General features: G+C 41.9%; 1 protein-coding gene across 2 annotated transcripts in view; it reads left to right on the top strand.

Moving 5' to 3' along the window:
* The window catches only part of RBM28 (RNA binding motif protein 28), an 88153-nt gene that overhangs the window by 7507 nt on the left and 59414 nt on the right, over positions 1-21232 (top strand). The window contains exons 2-7 of one of the 2 annotated variants that reach the window (XM_085653691.1): positions 9503-9648; positions 12390-12484; positions 15344-15419; positions 16208-16300; positions 17462-17533; positions 17899-18082. In XM_085653691.1, coding sequence (XP_085509817.1) covers positions 9503-9648; positions 12390-12484; positions 15344-15419; positions 16208-16300; positions 17462-17533; positions 17899-18082 — 666 coding nt within the window. Of the gene's footprint in view, positions 1-9498; positions 9649-12389; positions 12485-15343; positions 15420-16207; positions 16301-17461; positions 17534-17898; positions 18083-21232 lie in introns of both variants that reach the window. The other variant, XM_085653690.1, reaches the window with a different exon arrangement.

Below are 21232 nucleotides of genomic sequence, written 5' to 3'. Positions count from 1 at the left end.
AATTGCAACTAAGCAAGGATTAAATAATGAGCACTGACCACAACATTAAGCACAGGTGAAGGACTCTTGCAGACAAGCGCGAATGGGATCGAGTAAGGGGACGACAAAAGTAATGTCGTAGCCACCGGTTATTCATAAAAATAAGACTGTGCACAATGTGCTCTCTGTCATTCTGGTGATAAGGACTGTAAATTATTAAATCAGATGAGAAAGTGGCCTCGTAGCAAAGAATTCATGCTCTTTACTCATTCTCATGTGATCAAATGTTATCAGTTAAGCCAAAATACTGCTTTCTCAAGCTATTATGTAGTGAAGATATAAATAATATAGTCTAAAAACAAATTGTTACAAAAACACTTGTCTGATGCATCTCAAGCAGCCACACAACTGCAAAAACCATCAGTTTAAATGTGGACCAACACCGGCATGTTTCACCTCATTTCCCCGCAAACTTGTTTAGACTAAACTTAACAACCAACGCCCGTACAATATTCTTCTGCGACCACACAAACGCTATATTGGTTTGTGCCAAGCTACAAATGAAACACATACTAAATAGCTTCTTACCGGTACGATGGCCAAGTAGCACATTTAGCTGAAAAGGGGGGAGATGTTCTGTAAACACCACATTAGTGGGACACAGCCATTTTTATAACCACGTGAGAGACAGAGGAGCAAGGCTGTTTGGTCAGCCCTCTCGGTCCGCCCAACACAGTCGTGCATAATTCCCATATTCTCCATGCAGGCTGCATTACAGCCCGCATGAGAACATGCCCAGGCCCCCATTCCGTGGCTGAGCTCCGATCCACGGCTCTGAGACAAATCACAATGCCATATTGCAGTGTTGTGATAGGCTATCGGGAGCCGGGTGCTTCCTGCATCCTGCTGCAGGACCAGAGCAGGAAGAAGAGGACGGAGGAGAGGCGACGACCGGCCAGACGTCACAGGTGAGTGTTTTTTTAAACGTTTTTTTCGGCTCACCACCCAAGTCCAGTAGCAGCCGCTACTACTGCACGAGGGTCACATGCACCCATCACATATTCATAAAGCAGCTAGGCTGCATTCGAACTATATAATATAATATAATAAATCCTCTTCCTGTTTCCATTACCCTGGTTTGCTTGTGCAGTTACCAAACCTAAGTGAAATGGGAACGCAACGCTGTGTCTACTCATTGAAATTACGACACAATTATTATGTTGATAGTGTATGATTGGTGACCAAACAGAAGCCTGTTGTTTCTTAATGTCGGAAAAATATATGTCATTCTATTCTCATATGTTATTGCGATAGCATATTTATGTGATGCGATTCCTCATAAATATATTCCCTGTATTCTTTTTAAAAGGGTAATCTAAAACGAAAACTGTCACAGTTAGTACTGCCAAAAATGAAAAGACAAGACATTCAATCAATCTATGGTGAATGATCTTCAATGTAATGCCCCCCTTTCAGTGCTGAGGTGCATATTCTGTAAATGATGTTGGTGGAGTACATTATTATTCACAGGCTAACAAAATATGCATGCGTATGTTGACGGTAATGATTTATACTGAATTAGCAATCTGAATGTCTCATGGTCGGATGTTGATCTGTCATTATTTGTAGAAGGGCAACTTATTCATATCATGTAAATCTTGTTTCTTAGTTACAAACATAACAAAGGAAAGACAGTTCACCATCATAGTATGTAATGTAGTTCTTCTTCCTTATTGAAACCTAGCATAAACACTTGAAGTTTGAAAATCCAGAAACTCTTTCACATAAACGTTGTTAACGATACCCACCTCTTCTATTGGGTATGCCTGTGTCAATAGCACCAAAGCATTTATTATTTAAGTTAGGACCACATGGCTTGTCCTGCCTAAGTAATGACCTAGAAATATTGATCGATGAGTTTTTAGACAATATTAGTTATATTGTCACTATGTAACAGCTTGGGAAAGCAGTATTTCGACTTAACTGATGACATCTGATCACATGAGAATGAGGAAGGAGTATGAACGTCTCCTACGAGACCACTTCCCCAGCTAGTTTAATAATTTACAGTTCTTATCAAGGGAATGACAGAATTTAGAGAGCACATCGTGCGCCATCTTTTTTTTTTTTAATGAATTACGGATGGCTACAATATTACTTTTGTCGCCACCTTACTCAATTCCATTGGCGCTTGTCTGCACAAGTCCCTCACATGTGCTTAATTTTGTGGTTAAGGCTCATTATTTCATCCTTGCTTGGTTATATTTAAATAAAGATATGTTTTAGTTTAATCCGTTTTGTTTTTTTAGAGAGTGAAGTTAATTTTTATCCTATTATCTACATGAATCACAGACATACATTTAAAAACTGCCCAATGGAGGTATGACCACAAAAGGCACATTTCATCACTTGTGTGCCATACATTTAATGCATATCATGAACTGTATTTAGAGGTTACTATACTTTTTTATAGACCCAGGAGAATCTACCCTCTGTTCCTCTTTGTTTATCACTGTGCAAAATGTGTTCGAGCAAAAGGATTCTCATGTTGATAAGCAAAAATGTTGCGCCCCTTTTTTAAAAGTTTTTTGGAAGCATTATCCACTGAAACTGTTATAATCACGGCTTGGCAGCATGATTCGTCCCTTCTCGTTGTGCTATTAATAAGTATTTGTGGTTCTAGATGCTTCACCCTCATATAAACTTTAGCTATTGAGATACACATGCGGCACTTGACTTTCTACAAAAAATGTCACTGACATTATTCCCTTTCAGACCATTTTTGATAAGGATGTTTTCCTTTCCTCTAGCACTAGTGTTTTTATACTCTCAAATTTTGGGTTGTTTACTTAGTTTGGTGCAACAACTATTGCATTGGTATTGCTAGTCTTTTATTTTATTTAAAATTATTGTAGTAATTTGCCATTTGTGTCTTTTTCATTTTTGTTTTATCTTTCCTTTTTTCACTATGGTTTAATACCCTTTGAACTAGACAAACGTTTTTGCTCAAAACGTTTTCAAGTATCAAATTTGTTGAATTTGCCAATGCTTGTTCACGGTTGAGTTAAAAAGTGTATATATTTACTGTACCTTGTAAAATCTATATTTTCGGAACCCTTTAGTGGATTTTTTTTCATTGAAGTATCTAAAAAACCAGTATTTTTATAAACTGGTGTTGGATTTCTTGAGTATCTCGTATATTTCTCTTCAATTTTGGTGCAGTTTAACCCCTTCGCCGCGGCGGGAATTCCGCCGCGGCGCGGGGGGGTGCGGGGGGGCAGCGCGGCGGGCCTGTGCTCATGACGGAGCCGCTCCGTCATGAGCCACAGTTGAGCTGTGCTCATGACGGAACGGTTCCGTCATGACTCCGCCCATTTGCGTTGTCGCCCCGCACAGGCGGGGAAACAGCGCCGCGCAGGCGGAGCGGCCGCCGACAGGATTGCCATGACGGAACCGTTCCGTCATGAGCACACGGCAACCGTGGCTCATGACGGAACGGTTCCGTCATGAGCAGGGAAGGGGTTAAATGCTTCACACTTGTACCTTTATGTAAGCCTAGCTGCTCAGTCACAGCTACCCAAGGTTGAGCTAGAGAGTTTAAAAAACTAAGCCAACTGGGCCTAAAGGGGTTGGTAAGAGTATTACACTGTGAGGTCACGCATCCACACCATATAAGACAACCCATTTTCTCACAGTTAGCAAAAAGACTAATAACTATGGGCTGGCTTGGTACACATGGCCCCTCTGTGAACATGCATTGGCATAGCCAATAGGTCTCGCCTTTGGGACCTTATGAGTGTTTAGCCATGCAGCAGTTGATGTTGTTGTGCTGCAGCGCAGAACGCCAAATTCCCCCTTCGGCACAGACCAACTACCTCGTCATTCAATTTACTCACATACATTCATTGGTGGGGCCCATAACACCAATATACTTGCACTTGGTTGACCTGTTTTCTGAGGGAAAATAAGTTTCACAACGCTGACATGAGAGGAATACCTTTACCTCACCTTTAACACATTGACATTAAACCTAAGCTATACCTCCCATACGGAGATAGATCATTTAGTTGAGTTGGTACTTGATGATTTACTCGTCTACCTTTGCTTTATTACTTTTCTCTTAATCTTCTTCTTCAATAATCGACACAACACATTTGTCAATTAATCAATTATACTTTAATTGAAGGAAATGTTAAAATAATCATCAGCATTTCAGAGCATCATATTTACCTATTCTGGCTAACGTCGTCCTCTAAGTCAATCAGTCAAAGAGAAATTTTCTGCAAAGTTTAGGCCGCAATTCAGTCTCTCTTAGATTCAGGATAACAGCTGTCCATCAGTGTCACTGTCCTCTCCGTCAGCATAACGTCAGGAAATCAAGTTCGTCAAAGAAGAGCGAGCCGGTCATAGCGTCAAGATAGAGCGAGCGTTCCTACCCTAATTCCCTACCTACTTTTATAATGAAAATACTAACAAAATTGTATCAAGATTGGGTTTAGAGAGTTCTTATTGGTCAATTTCGACTGGCGATGAGCCGTGCTCAGGGTGTCGAAGATGAAGTCATCAAACTTGCTTGTTCCGGCTTCTAAATTGAGCATTGTCTCTTAGTCTTGGACGGGTTCCCGGAATGACCTTGGAGGGTACATGTTCACCCGGGGTCAGTTCCAGGCCACTGTTGCTGGCGGTGACGCATGCGCACTTCACCCAGAGCCTCGTGTTGTCAAGGCAGTCACGTTTAACGTCTCGTTCAGCCATATTGTATAGGCCGAAATGGTCAACTTAAGCAAAAGAAACACAAAAACGTAATTAAAAGATGGGAATGACTAATAAAATGTTATCCCCTTACTAATACCCATATGTGTGTGTATTTATTTAGCAGAAGCAACACTCAGAGCGGTTTATACTTACTAAATAAAGCACAAATCACCAATCCATCACTTAAAGCAACATATAACATATAATATTCTAAATTTCTACTATTAATATGCGTACACTAGTTCACAATTAATATAGCCATGCAAAGTGCAATTCCCACGTGTATTTCTCTTGTTAATATAGTTGGTGAGTTTCACTTCAAACAGATTAATAATATTACAATTAATTAATTATTCGGATTAATATAAACATGCAAAATGGGGGGTATACAACATTTTGTACTACCCGCTCCAGCAGTTGCACCAAGGATATTGTGCTGGATAACTAAACACTTATAAGGTCCCAAAGGCGAGACCTATTGGCTATGCCAATGCCTGTTTGTACTATATCTTCAACTATTCCTCTTCCATTAAATCATCGCACAGGGCAGTAACACAGCTTCAATCTCCATCCATTTTGATATTGATTGAGAAGGACCATCCAATTTTGAACAATGTCTCCCGCCACTCTACACACTTAGAGATGGTCCCACAATTTCCAACAAGAGTTTGTACTAATGTATGTTGGCAAAATCCAACCTTGCAATACATGGGTATTCTAGCACTGCGTTGATTTGCAGTTATATAGTTATAAAAAACTATTTTTGTGGAGTGTGCACTTTCCCACAAGGTGTTATACTAAAAGTCACATTATGGAGCAAGCATGAAACGCTTGAAGGGATCTGCATTAAACTCTCAGATTTCGGTATTCTTTGCTTTTGGATGTTGTGTGCTAGAAACTTAACATTTTCAAGTTTTAGCCCACAAAAATATGTTTCACCAAAAATGCGTCCGGTAACTCCAAAATGGAGATCTGATTCTAGGCAGGGAACTGGCTAGTCTATATCAAATCTGGGGAAAAGGAGAAAACAATCACTGAAGAATAGGACTGGGTTACACAAAAAGCAACTGGTATAACTCATTCTAGAATGGAGAAAAAGTTTTAATAAGTGGCTGATCCTCAAGACTGAAACAAGTTTACCGATGATGAGGAGGTATTTTTATTAACAATTAAAAAAACTAAAAAAACTTTGCAGATGGACTATTTTAAGACAAATCAAGCAATTGAAATGCCACATAGGAAATGCAAATAAAGCGGATAAATGTAAATAATCTTGAAAAGATGGGCGCTACGCAATCACATTAGAACTATGCAGGCAATTTTGGCCTCTGCATATAAAAATGTACATACGTTTTCTTCTTTGCAATACTGAAACAGTTTGTTTTTCAACATGAAGATCTGGCGTCCAGTGCAGGCGCCGTGCGTCCATTGGGGCGTTGCCCCCCCGCCCGCAGCTGCTCCCTCGGCGTCTCTGAACTTAAGTAAACTCTCAGTTTACTTAAGTTCAGAGATGCGAGGGAGAACTGACAATCATGTCAGTCAGCATGACGTCGGACCGCCCACCCCCTTGAGAGTCTGAAGGGGGTGGGCGGTACGGCGTCATGTTGACTGACATGCATTGTCAGTCAGACGTCACCAGAGGCATGCAGCGCCAGGATTGGCTGAGAGGGGTTGCCACCCACTTGCCAGCAGTGTTCCTGAGAGTAGGTAGGCGCCAACGGATCCGGCGAGGCGGCGCGGACCTGCCTGGTCAGGTAGGAATGGATTTTTATTTTATTTTAAAACTCTCCCGCACCCACGCGCGACACTACCCCACCCGACACCCCCCCGCGAATGTCTCCAGCCGCCACTGACCGTTTATGCAATTTACATTACGAACCTTCGTATTGTGTGATGGTTTGGGGGAAATGTCACCGAGATCAGAGTAATTTCTCGGCTAATTGCGTCTTGTCTCCTCTTAATACCGCGCATGTAACTGTTTCATTACCTTCACCTGACAATCACAGGGTGCCCAGCCGGCACCTCTCTGGCACACCTTCTGCCCCTCCCTTGCTTGGCCTCTCAAGCGCCATGAGGCAAGCGTCATCTTTTATTCTTACAACAGACAGAACGCTGGCCAGTCATTGCCAATCTTTGTATTGTTAGTTTTATCTGGTGTTGTTTATACCATTAAATCACGGCACTCTGGTCTCTTTGACGTAGTTCTTACAGTAGCTATACCTGGGACTCTTTGTATTCCCCTCAACCGAGTTTCACTTTCCCTGAAGTCCATAAAATTATTATTGGTTCTTTGTGGACTAGAACTACTGATAGAGAGTCTTAGAAGCTATGGTTTTCAAAAGTGAATTTGCAATACAGGTCTTTCCAATCAGCGCTGCTGTGTCCAGAGCTTTTATTATTGCTTTATTAATTTGTCTCTTAATACATCGTGTAAAGAGTAAGTGTGGACATGCGAGAATTAGTGTGAATCAAACAAGTGCACACGAAATTGAAATGTGAATATCGACAAGTGTGAATGAAGCACAAGTCTGTCACCGCCGTGTGAAAATGAGGGCAGGAGCGTTGCACCAATAAATAAAAATGGGGGCATGAGTGTGGCAGCAACAAGTGCTAATGAGAGCATGTGTGTGACATGACATGCTCAAGAGGAGCATGCGTGTGCCTCAAAAAAAGTGCAAAGGAGAGTATAGGTGTTGCACCAACACCTGCAAACAATAGTCTTAGTTTTGCACCAGTACTGTATGCCTGCACAGAGCATATGTGTCAGTAAAAACAAAAATAGTACTAATTACGCTCAGTAATCCCTAGTTGTTTGTTTACATGATTCCCTACACCTTGTGTGCTATAGGTATTTATAGTGCTTACTACCACAGACGAAGCGCTTAATCAGTTTGAGAAGGTTAACATTCTACTCCTTGGCAGGCCAGTGTTGGTGATTTAGCCATGCTTGATGGTTATGATTTGCGATGGTATGTTATGGTATTTTAAACAATTTCGTGCATTATTTACTGATGGAAGTTTACTGGGAAGTTTTACAGAGAGGTTATTTGGGCAATAAGATGTTTAGTTGCATGGATAATTTTACACTTAGTTGTAGTTTTTGCACGAGGATATTACCGCTCTGTTGTTTAAAGTTTGTTTCTCATGCTCTTAACTAGAAATTTTGAAACAGTAATTTTTAGGTTGTGATTCAGGGTTAGGTAAAAGTGAGACCTCAGACATTGGGGAAGACGTGTAGGTTGTTCAGGCTCGCTCGCTACGCTTGCTCGCCACAGTGCAGTATTTACGCCCTACCACTTTCAAATGTCACCAGCAGCCACTGGTCCAGTGTATGTGAAAAATCACAGTATTTGAATGGCTTCTTTGGAGTATTCACTCATAAAATTCAGACCTTCATATGGCCCCACCAAGGGGGGCGGGGGGGACTTAATATAAAAGTCACAGCCCGACCCTTGAATTAAAGAGAAGGGTGCGCGCGCTTAGTGCAACCAACATCCCTGAAACAACGTTTAACAAGACTACCTAGCAGTCATTCAGCCATTATCATAACATTTTTGTCATGACAGAAGTCATAAAATCATGGCACGTAAAGCGCGGGTGCCGCGATTATAGCAAAAGTAAAGAAATAGAAAAAAACATCTTTCTTTACTTTTGCTATAATCGCGTCACCCGCGCTTCACTTTTAACATTAAAAGTGAAGCGTGGGTGCCGCGATTATAGCAAAAGTAAAGAAATAGAAAAAAACATCTATTTCTTTACTTTTGCTATTTCTTTACTTTTGCTATAATCGCGGCACCCACGCTTCACTTTTAATGTTAAAAGTAAAGTGCGGGTGCCTCGATTATAGCAAAAGATCTATTTCTTTAATTTTGCTATAATCGTGGCACATTAAAAGTGAAGCGCGGGTGCCGCGATTATAATGACCCGTGAAAGACAGATGGCGGCTGCGCGCGTGCACGCTCGCGTGAACGCAAGCGCTAGGCCAGCCAAAGCGTGGGGTAGCAGCACTTTTAAAACACACCTACAAAATGTCTCACAGAGCAGCGCATGCGCTGACTCAGCGTGACCTAAAAAGTTCTGTCTTTACCTAGAGCGAACATTGCCATCTAGTGGAGAAATGAAGCGAGCCAGCTTACTGTATAAAGTATTCACTCTTTTTTTAGGTGTACATCAAGCATCTGTAGTGCATGCCCCATTAATTGCAAGTATTTGCAATGCAATACGTCTCGCATTTGCAAGGGTTTCAACTACTGGCATTGTATATGACAATGCTTTTTATTTATGTGTTAGTTTTTATAAAAGATAAATAAAAGGCATTGTCATTTACAATACCAATAGCTTGAACTCTTACAAATGCGAGACCTATTGCATTGCTAATGTTTTTTTTCTTTTAGAGAACAGATTTAAGGAGGGGTGTTATTAGGATATTTTCTTACATCACATACTATGGTATTACTGGAAAGGTAATTATGCAAAATGGGGATCAGCCAATGTTACCATGATTTAGAGGTCAAAGCACATTCTGGGGACAGAGCAGCAGTACCTCCGTGCACAGAGTTAAAAAAACTAGCAGCACATCAGTCTACTAAAAATAGGCATGACACTACAAAAAGAGGCACTTTCTCACATTTTATATGATTTTTTTTTCTGTTCTTGCACCTGATCCACGACTGTATGTTAGATGCTCACCTTGAAATGTATATTATTTTAGAAGTTTCTGGGCCACTATTTACTTACTTGTTTATTCCACTGTACCAACCAAAGGTAGTGAGACATGTCGTGGATTTGGGTATGTGACGTTCTCCATGTTGGACGATGCCCAGCGTGCCTTGAAAGCAGTTCAGGCATACGATGGGAACCGAATCCATGTCACTGTGGCCAAGAAAAAAATACGCACCAAGGAAAAGAAGAAAGGTACGTGGATAAATTCAACTTTGGATGCAAAAGGCCGGTAAGGCTTTCTTACCGTTGTAAGACATTAAGAGGTTGAAATTCTTGTTTTTCTTTTTGTAGGTCACACTATTACTCAGTGGGTTTCATAGTGATAGTCGGAAAGGCAGCTGAAAGGTGGGGAAGAGTTCTAACTGGTGGTGCACTTTGTTGTCTAAAAGGGAGAATGTCCTCATTGTTAATTATCTAAGTTTTTAGTTGTTTCCTGAAAAGATGAAATGCAGTGATGCTTACCTCATTATGGAAGTGATTTCATTATTCCAGAAGAAGATGGAGAAATATCTATTATAAAAATTTCTGGGTATTTTCAGAAAAGTACATGAACTTGATCTTAATAATCAACTGCTCAGTTGCTCGTCATTTTGCCTAAACAAAGAAAGGACAAATCTCCTGATATTGCTGGACCTCTCAGCTTCCTTGGGCACTGCTGATCTTTCTACCCCCATCCATATGCTGATGTCTTGAAGGGTATTCACTGGCAATGACCTTCCTGGCTCTCTTTTTACTTGTCTAGTAAATCCACGTTTGGGAAGATATGGATGAAGTGTGGAGTTGGCCAATGTTCCATTTGATCCCCAGTCATTTTCACACATTACCTGAAGACACAGCTCATCCAACAGTGGCTTCGCAGTTTGCCAATATGATAATGATGATGCAAGACTTCCTCCCCCCCCCCCCCCTCGAAAGTTTCCTCCGCTTCCGGCATGCAGTACCTCAAACACTTCCTGCTGCGGCTGCTCATCCAACTCCCTCTATTCACCAAGAACAGCAAGCAATAACTATTGTCCAGTGGGCTCCACAGTTTGAGCCTCCACTTTCGCCCATTGTCCAGTCACTCAAATGTACTCTGGACACCAACTTCAAATGCAAGGATCACATTGCCAAGAAACTAAGGCAGTTTGTTGCACGCTCTCTCTACTGAAAAAAGTAAAACCATTCCATCAAGCAAGTGAATAAGAACTCGAGCCACATATTGGCTTCCTTATAATGGCATCTGACGCTAAGCAGCAGATCTCATAAAGAACTTGAAGAAATATGACCACATCCCCATCCTGATGGATCGCCAAAGGCTCACTATTGCCAGCCCGTGCCATCTTCAAAACCAGCTGCAAACAAAGCCATCATGATCGGCACTCCCACCTATCTAGCTGACAAGCTCAAACCTCTGGTGGATTTTGGCTTACCAGCAGCAAGGACACATCATACTAGAGATGAAGTGCCAAAAATAAAGGTAAAGCTCAAGATGCACCTCTTTACCAAGAATACTTCATGGCAAAGTAACAGTCTGCCTCCACTCAGAATCTAGATTCCCTTCCTGTGTTTGAATTTTTTGCTTTTGTGCTTGTACAGCACATTGCTGCCTTTTGGCTAGGCTTACATTATACTTAGAACACACTGCACATATAACCCATACTTCTATACATACACACTTGCATGTAGTCTAGGATATTTTAATACGGGACTCGCAGCCGCAATTTGAATTAAGATTGCATTGATCCAGCTTGCTTTGCTTAATTAATGAAGGAAAACTAAGAGTAACCTATACAATCTTGGCTATGTGTTTTTTTGGCTGTATGCTTAAGAAATCTTGGCTATGACTATTTTGCCCTATGGTTAAGAGATTTCCTCTGCTCTGAGAGCTACATAATTATTGCTTTTTTTTGTTTTATGTGATAAGCAGACTACTTTCTGCCAAAAGTCAAAAAACGAAGTGTAGTCTTGTAACTATCAATGCTTTATGACATTTTCTTATGATTGTGTAAACATTCTCCCTTCTGTTCTCACCATGCTATATTTTAGTGCGATCACCTGATAGAGCACTTTAGGATGTAATGGTCTACCTGAGAGGTATGATCTGTTCCTTTTAGAGGATGTCTAACACATACTAGTCTGTTTTTAGCTTTTTCTGAATTAGGAAGTGATTACATGTTTATTTTGAATCCTAAAGTAAGTGCACTCCAAAGTCTAAAACAGGCTGCATTTGTGTAACCCTATCTTCATATTATGAAGGTCAACCCTGTCTGAACTTAATGTTGATGAACCACCATTGGGAATTGTAATGGTTATCCAATGAGTCTCTACCGAGTTAGTTATCAATGGATGCAAAGAGAGTTCCCTTTTCTTCCAGAATGCAAATTTTTGAGCTGTTGCATTTGTCTTAGGCAAATGCCCTATTTTAATGCCTGTATATTTTTGGTCAGTCTGTTTCAGAGCTAACCGCATAATTTCATTTTGCTAGACCCATTTTAAGACTATACTCCATACGCCTGAGATGTAATGTGTGTTGTGATAGTATATTTTTTATTCTGTGTGAAACTTCCAGTCAGCTGACAAGAATGTCCCTCATCATTGCTTCAAAGGTTCATACAATAGCATTGCCCTCACCCTTTAAATCCTTCAACAAGTCCTACAATTCCCATTAATTCATGTCTGCATTGTAAATATTAAGTAAGGCTCATTTACATAAGTAATTTGTACGTTATCAAATCTAATGCAAAGGAACACATCATTGTTTAATAGATTCTGTTTAAAATATTTATAGTTACATGATTATGGTATTGCTTTATGTCCTTTGCATAATTATTCTTTAAAACAATTATGTTAACAGCTGAATGCTAATTGTGAGTGTTTTACCTTATTTTTTGCCCCTTGGCATTAGAAACTTTGTAGCGTTATTTGTTCCCTTCTTACATCTCCTTTTTTAGAAACTCAGGAGGCAGTGGTGAAAGTGGTCAAAGCTCCAGTAGTAAAGACTGCCGATAAGAAGGCCCGGCTCATTATCCGGAACCTCAGCTTTAAGGTAAGTATTGCACTCTCACCATGTCCTGTAGGCAGTCACCTTTAGTGATCCACCTGTTGTAATTTAGGAACAGTCCAATCTCAGCCCCAGAGGTCAAGGTCTAACTGTCCTCCGTGCATGGTGAGAGAGCTTTAGAGCCCTTTCTTGGATTGTTCGTATTTATGAAGAGCTAATGGACAGGTTTGTTGTGAAGTAGCTAAAGCAAGCGAGTGACTTTTCTATTATTCTAAATAACATCCAGACCTTCCCTGGCTTACTCTTATATCAACCACCTGGGCCTAGAGCAGTCTTTACCCTACCTGTACAGACCCTTCTTGACTCCTGTTTCGAATACTCCACGGTTACCATTCTGAGTGATTTCAACTTTCACCTTGAATCCAATAATAACCCAGACACTGCGAGGCTACTTGACAACCTGGCAGCGTATGGTCTAACCCAAGTTGTCTCGGAAGCTACTCATTCGGCTGGTCACACTCTGGATGGCATCTTTACCAACAATTCCGATATCACTCTAGTCAAATTTTACCACTACCCTGGACCGATCACAAGGCTGTACATTTTAAAATCAAAATAACGCAGTCCAACACCCATTACTTTAACAGACCACTTCTTGTAAATACCGACTTCTGCATAAAATACAGAAGAAAGAGTTAGAAGAGTCTCTTGACAAATGCCCTCCCTCACAGGCCGCAGATAACAATGTGGCATCAATTTGATGAATGGATTAGATCAGCAGTCGATCAGGTGGCCCCAGAACAAACTGAAAACCAGAAGAACCCAGACCCAGACCTTAAAAACATTAAGTCCAAATGTAGAAGAGTCGAACGACTATGGAGGGCCGACTATAGTAAGGAACGTAGAATGGCATATAACCTAGTCCTTGAGGAATATAAGGAGGCTATCAAAAAAGCTAAGACGGATTATTACACAACTAAGAACTCCTCTAAGGAGCTTTTTAAAACAGTTTTTGCCCTAGCCAAGCGTCAGCAGGCTAATCAGTTCAGACCTGATCAAATCTTTTATAACAAGATGGCCAACTTCTTTCAAACGAAGGTGCAATCAATTTACAATGACCTCCTTAACACTGCTCCCTACGCCACTAAAGCCCATATTGTGACCATCTAGGAGAACTCCATTCAGGGTAAACTAAGCAGCTTCTTGGCCCTCACCCCGGAGAAAGTGAACAATCTCCTACTACTAACTAAGTCGGGATCTCCTAATGATCCGTGTCCCCCTGCCACCCTACATCTGGTCTCAGAAAAGATTAGCGCCCATTTAGTTCCACTTCTAAATGAAGTAATCAAGTCAGGGATTATTCCTCTGTACTGGATGAAGGCATGTATCAGGCGGTTTCTAAAAAAAACACTCTGGATCCGACTGAGGTTAAAGACTACCGGCCAATAGCAGCTAAAATCCTTGAAAAATCACTAAATAGTGAGCTAATCCAATAACTTGATTCCAATAATCTTTTAGATTCCAGCTAACATGGCTTTAGACCACGTCATTCTACCCAGTGTGCACTGATAATGGCCACAGAGGAGATTCGCAGGCAGATGGATGGGGGCAGTGGGGGGGGGGGCAGAGCCGTCCTTATCCTACTAGACCTATCAGCAGTGAATCATGCGCTCTTAGTGCAGCGGCTGGAGGCCGTGGGGATTAAAGATGTGGCTCTGACCCTCCTCTCCTCCTTTCTAGCGTCTAGAGAGCAGAGGATACATTGGGATAATGTCAAATCGGACATTTTCCATCTTTCTTGCTCGTCCCGATCACCGACCCTATTTAACATCTATGTCACCCCGCTGACCAGACTTATCAGAGAACATGGTTTCACTCTGGACTCATACCCTAATGACACTCGGTCATATCTGTATAAAAAAAAACGGAGGTCACCGCTATCCGCTTCCATAAATGCCTGACTGACATCATGAGCTGGATAAAACGGAGGTTGTGGAGTTCGGTAAGGGCAAAACCCTGTGGAACCGAGCATGGTGGCCAACAGAGGCAGGCGAGTGTCCATCTCTGACACCTAAGGCAAGGAACCGGGGAGTAATTTTTGACAATCAGCTAAACTTCACAGGTCAGATTAATCACCTGATGTCCTCCTGTTTTTTCTTACTAAAGACCTTAAGTAAGATCATGCCTTTCATTCCACAGGAACTCAGGAAAACAGTTGTAGTAGCTCTCATCCTCTCCAAGATGGACTATTGCAGTGCATTATTCTTGGGCATTGACAAGGCACAGATGGCCAAATTACAATCTCTACAAAACGCCGCTGCGCGACTACTACTTAACATTCCTAAAGGTCATTCCACTTCCGCTAGTATCAGGCTACTTCATTGGCTTCCAACTCAACAATGAGGTGGAATTCAAGGCACTCTGTCTGATTCACAAGGCACTGTATGGAGGGGGCTCCCTGGATATACAGAAACTGTTTCTCTGGTATTCGCCCACACGGAATCTTAGATCTACTAACACTGGTTTGTTTTAGATTCCTCAAATTCATAAAGCAAGATGAGGAGGAAGGAGTCTATCCCACTGTGCTGCTAAACTGTGGAATAAGCTGCCGGCCACTATTAAACTGCAGCCAAATAGGTTGCGCTTCAGGAAAATGATCAAAACCTGGCTGTTTCCCTTCAATTAAGTTTGACTGAACTGAGCAGCTCACCTCTCATTTCCTTAGTGCCAAAACGCCTCGGCATTCGAGCGCTTTATAAATATTTTCCTTACTTACTTATCGGGTCGTTGCCAAATAAGCAACCAGTACATGGCGCTATAGACCTCAACTTAAAAGTGCTTTACACAGTGTCCTTCCTCTCCCCAAGGAAGATCTGTTCTCTCCATGTGTTTTTTCTTCCTTAGTGCTCTGAAGAAGACCTTAAGGGGACTTTTGCCAAGTTTGGAGCTGTGCTGGAAGTCAACATCCCCAAGAAACAAGGTAACACGTGAATGGTGTCATTTGCTTTCTCTAGAAACAAATTTTGCATGATTCTTAGAGTTGCAGTCAGTCTACTGAAATCCCACTATTAACTACTGAAATCCCACTATTAAAAGGTCTGCAGCTCAAAGTTCTAATTCCGGTGCTCTTACGGAACTTTGTTGTAGGTTGCTCTAATTTCAGAAAGTTCTGTGAAGCAGAATATAATTGCATTGATAGCTACAGGCTGAGTTGGTGTAATATTTAGGGATTCTCTATTTAGGGATTCTGTAGAGCAGTACTGAGGTACTGTGACATCCCTGTTAACAGATATCACAATTCTTTAATATTAGGGATGACTACAATATCAGCAAAACTACAAATCACAGCTATGATGTACTGTAGTGGGGTGAGTTCACAGTCCTAAATTATAAATGAATGCTTGAGGGGCATTGACAGAGCTGTTATACGTGTCTCTGTAGTATTATATTTAGTGATTCCGCCGGTTAATATTGAAGTGCATTTGAAGATGTCTGTTGGGATGCAGAAAAACCAGCATAAGTAGAGCTATCTGTTGGGTATCTGTGGAATTTCCGGTAGTCTCCTATCTCAGGGCTGTTTCTGAATGTTTGGAAGTGGTTTTTTGAATGTGTTATGCTTGTTTGATGGGGATCAGACATCAGATTGGCTCCTCAACAACTCTATCACTCCCTACTCACATGTGTTTTTGGACTCTCCTTTCTCTGTATATCGATTTCAAATTGAGTGGAAGTTGTCCTTTCTCAGGTCTCTTTGTCCCACTTCCACAGATGGGAAGATGCGTGGATTTGCGTTTGTCCAATTCAAGAACATGCTGGAGGCAGGAAAAGCCTTGAAAGGAATGAACATGAAGGATATTAAAGGTTAGTAAGCCAACCTTCCAAAGTTCAAGGCAAAGTCTCTCTTGCTTTTTTTGTCATTAGCTTGCTCCCTAATCCTTGCAGTGGGGTATTTTGCTGTCCTGTTCATCAGATTTCTAAAAAGTGCCTTACTACGCAAAGTTGGGGGGAAAAATAGGATGAGTTGGAAAGGACATACCTGGATCTTTTTCATGGTACGGATGCTTGTGGTCTGACCAGTGAAACCTCATTTTCTGAAATCCTATTCTTATTTTAGATCTGCCCCATTTATTTGCTTATGGCTAACTTTACAAACAGGGGTCACACAAGTGTGTGCATCATTAAATGCAAGCAGTGGTGCTATAGAATCATGTAGTTAAGGTGACTAGATCTTGAGATGTCAGTGTTTTCGCTGTAGGATGCTACAGCTGTACGAATGATGTGTGCATTGTTTTTATGGATTAGCAGGTCCTCGTAATTGCAGGTTGAGCAGTCTAGAATTTTTTTTTTTTAAATAATGAGTGACTATAGCTAGGTTACCTCAAATACTTTGGGAGTTCCACCACAATATTGATGACTAAACTGGGGTTAGTTCTGATCCATGGCCATACAATAGATAAGTGTGCTATCAGTCTGTTGCAATTTGCTTGTTGGATGTGTTTATTGTTTGCACGCATTGCAGCCCTTTCATTTTTATTGCACAGATTAAATTTGCAGAGCCAAACTAACACATCACTGTTGATCATTTTGTATAAAGGAAAAGATTGGTTTAAAGTGGTTGACACTTTACATTCATCCTGAGCTTTGAGCAAAGAACTGCTCAACAGATTCAGGAAGGATTTTCAAAAAACAAATGTATTGTTTTGTAGTAAACAAAGGTTTGCGAACAATATTATTGATAGTTCCTCAACAAATGAAACAAAGCTGAGATTAAATATAAATCCACATTGCATGTAAATGTTTGGGTGTTGACTGATCCAAGTAATGCTTGGGATTATAAAAGAGGCTGGAAGCCAATTGAATGCAATTTAAAATAGTATAACTATCAGAAACGGCAAAGTAGGGTGTATCTTATTCTGATTGGAAGTATTCTATTTACAGGATGGTTCACTCATTTTGGTCCATGTTGCCATTAAATTGCTTGAGGTTTTCAGTTAGTTTATATCAGTCTTTTATCTCTTACAGGGCGGACAGTAGCTGTGGATTGGGCGGTGGCCAAAGATAAATACAAAGCAACTCAAGCAGCACCCGCAACAAGTGAGGACCTAGTACATGGATGCCTACATCTTCCTTACAGTTGGCTTGAAGTGAAGCTGATTATTACCTTACCCAGGACCTTCATGCAATGGCTGTCTCCTTTCCCTGCCAAAACTGCCTCTCATTCCTCCTCACGCCCAAGTCTCTATTGTAGCAGGCACACAGTGGATGACTAGTTCGTTCTGTAAAGTTACAGCTGTCCTTAAATCTCCTTGCACTTCCTAACTTCCATGAAGCCACTCTGTAGTCCACTTAGCCTCTCGTACCAGCAGAGTTGTACACACACACACACACACACACACCTGTTGAATGCTTTCCATTATTAACAACCATTTGCAAAACTCAATTGTTTTTGTGGTTCGTAGGTGTCCAGGAAGAAAAAAACCTTGAATCCAAAGCACATGGCACCACCTCAGGTGATATCAGTGATGATGATGATGGTGGTGGTGATGATGATGATGATGATGAGGAGGAGGATGATGGCAATACTGTTTCGCCTGATGAGAAAGTAGAAAAAGTGGTTGAAAAACCAACTAAATCCAACAGAAAGTGAGTATTCCCCTTTGTTCATGAGAGAAGAGATTTGTGATTGGAAAAGTACTTTATTGGCACCTATACAGATCTGATGTTATTTATTTGCAAGGTACGTTGTGATCTGGTTGGGTGTCCTAACTCAATTTACAGGTGCAGGGCATGCCCACAGACCATGCCTGTGGATCCTATTGGCATAGCTACTAGTACTGATAATCAGAAGGCAGGCTATGCTTGTATGCCTAGTGCCCTTGCCTGCATTGCTTTCTAGATACCAGTGCCTGGAGGCGACATTGGGGTAATGGGAATCAAGTTCAGAGCATGGCCTTTAATAATACATGACTGAAAATATAGGACACCCTGATACATCCAAGGACAAGAGAGGGACAAGACAGAATTAGTTAAAAATGGGTGTCTAAAGGAGCATTTAAAGCGTGACCTCCCTTCTTAACATGGATCCTTTTAGCCTGATTATACCAACTATTGTTTAAAAGGAAATGAATTCCATACATTCATAAAATTCCTCCTAGTGACAAATGTATTGACTCTGAAAGAGGAACTCAATGAATTGCAGCTTTTTTTCTTTGTTGACAACTAGTACACATCAATAGTTATTGTGAGTCATAGTATGCAGAAAAGTGGGTTTCTGTTGCAGTAACCCCACCTCCCCACCAACATTTTTGCCAGATACCGGATGCCAACTTGACCGAGTCTGTGCTGGGACCCTGCTAACCAGGCCCCAGCACCTGTGTTCTTTCCCAAAACTGTACCTTTGTTTTCACAATTGGCACACATCTGGGCCACACGTAAGTCCTTTGTAAAAGGTACCCCTGGTACCAAGGGCCTTGTGACCAGTGGGATGCAAAAACAACAGTTGAAGGACTGACTGCAGAACAATGTCATACATTCACCCCAGCACAGAGATCTGGGCCTAAATCCATCGTGTTTTTACTCCCCATGCCTTTCAAGTTTGAACCCAGCCATATGCAAATCAGTCTTGACCCTGTGCCTCATGGGAACAGTCCAGCCAGAACTGCCAAGCCAGGTCCTCCCTGGACTGGAAACAAGCATCCTAGGACTGGTTTCGGGGTTTCACCCCTCTTCAGCCAGGATAGCTTGATTCCAGTGGCATGGAGAGCATGGGACCCACGTCTGGGCATACCCGTCAAACTCGGGGTGACAAATGCAAAAAAAACAGGATAGCTTGATTCCAGTGGCAGAGAGGGCCTTGTGAGCCTCTGAGGGCTTCAGCATGTATTATGCCACCCTCAGGGACCCCTCACCTTGACACCCACACACTGCCATTGCAGGCTGTGTGTTTTGGTGCAAACCAAACTGAAGAGTTGACATGGCCCACATTCCTGTGTGCCATGCCCCCCAATATTGCCTATCATGATTGGGTCACCCCTCTAGCAGGCTTTACAGCCCTAAGGCAAGGTGCACCATACCACAGGTGAGAGCATAGCTGCATGAGCAGTATGCCCCTACAGTATCTGTGCCATTCACAGACGTAAGTGCAGTGAAGTCATTTTGAGTACATGGGCTGGGAGTTTATCATTACGAACTCCTCAGCTCCATGATAGCTTTACTGAAAATTGGTGCCAAACCTCTCAGTATATTAAACCCACACTGATGCCAGTGTTGGATTTATTACAACGTGCACTCAGGGCATCTTAGAGATGCCCCATGAAAAATAACCAACTTCTAGTGTATTGGCTGACTGGTCCCCGCCAGCCACCACCAGACAGGTTTCTGACCTCATGGGGTGGATGCCTTTATGCTCTCGGAGGTCAGGAACAAAGCCTTCTGTGGGTGGAAGTGCTTCACACCTCTCCCTGGCAGGAACAGCAACACTTGACGGTGAGTCTCAAAGGCTCTTACCTTGTGATGTGCTGATTTGGGCTGCTCCAACTAGTGGAGATATCCCCCCCCCCCCCCCCCCTTCCCAAGCCCCACGTTTGGCAGCAGGACATACGGGAAAATTAGTTAGCAGAGTAAGGGTGTCCACCGCAACCTGGCACACCCCTTGGGTCTCTAACAATATACAGTTCAAAGCCGGAGGGTCCTAGGGAAAGTTTTAAGACCACACAGGATTTATTCCCCAATATTAGAACAATCAACAATACGAAATCCTGAGGTCTACAATAGCACTTGGAAAGTGTGGAAAAACCACTACTGGCTTGTTTATCAAAATGAAAGGTAAAATCTGAAACCGAACCGGTGACTAAGCCCAACAGAACTGACTTTGGGCATTTCCCTCTTCAGGACGAAATCACTCACTCACCAAAGGTGACATGCTTCATCATTTGGGATTCTCCTCCCAAAGGAAAAACCTAGTTCCTCTGGGGGCTACAACCCCCTCTCTGAGAATCGGATATTCTAAATCCACATATGAAGAGCTAACAGTATGAGTGAGGGGGTAGCGCAAAAGAAGTCAAACTGTGAGGAGAGTGACGTTAAAACTAGCTCAAGGACGCCAACAAATCTTTATTGTGAGACGTAGAGGTGTGGTGACTTACCTAGTAGTAACGGGTAATGTTCTTCATGAAACGGGCACATTAAGACAATTCTTGTCCCTGTATCCTTTTGTGTTATATCACTTATACACTCTTTCGCAGCAGCATCATAGGTCCTGATGAAAGCCTAGCCTTCTTATAGACCTCACGGCTGAAACATGTTGACCGAGTAGTCTTATTTTACCAATGCGGTTTGTAATTTAGATCGCTGGTGCACTGCATTTTTAATCCTGGCGAAAAACATCTCACAATAAAGATTTTTGGGCGTCCTTGAGCTAGTTTTAATGTCACTCTCCTCACAGTTTGATTTATTTTGCGCTGCGCCCTCACTCATACTGTTGGCTTTTCATTTGTGGATTTAGAATATCCGATTCAACATACAAAACAACCCTGAGCTCCCCCCTCTCAGAGAGGGGGTTGTAGCCCCCAGAGGAACTAGGTTTTTCCTTTGGGAGGAGAAGCCCAAATGATGAAACATGTGACCTTTGGTGAGTGAGGGATTTCGTCCTGAAAAGGGAAATGCCCAAAGTCAGTTCTGTTGGGCTTAGTCACTGGTTCTGTTTCACATTTTACCTTTCATTTTGATAAGCCAGCCAGTAGTGGTTTTTCCACACTCTCCAAGTACTATTGTAGACCTCAGGAATTTGTACTG

The sequence above is a fragment of the Triturus cristatus genome, chromosome 4_1, assembly GCF_964204655.1.
Source record: "Triturus cristatus chromosome 4_1, aTriCri1.1, whole genome shotgun sequence".
NCBI classification, from domain to species: domain Eukaryota; kingdom Metazoa; phylum Chordata; class Amphibia; order Caudata; family Salamandridae; genus Triturus; species Triturus cristatus.
Note: the sequence above shows the minus strand (reverse complement) of the source record. Positions and strands in the feature narration are given on the sequence as shown.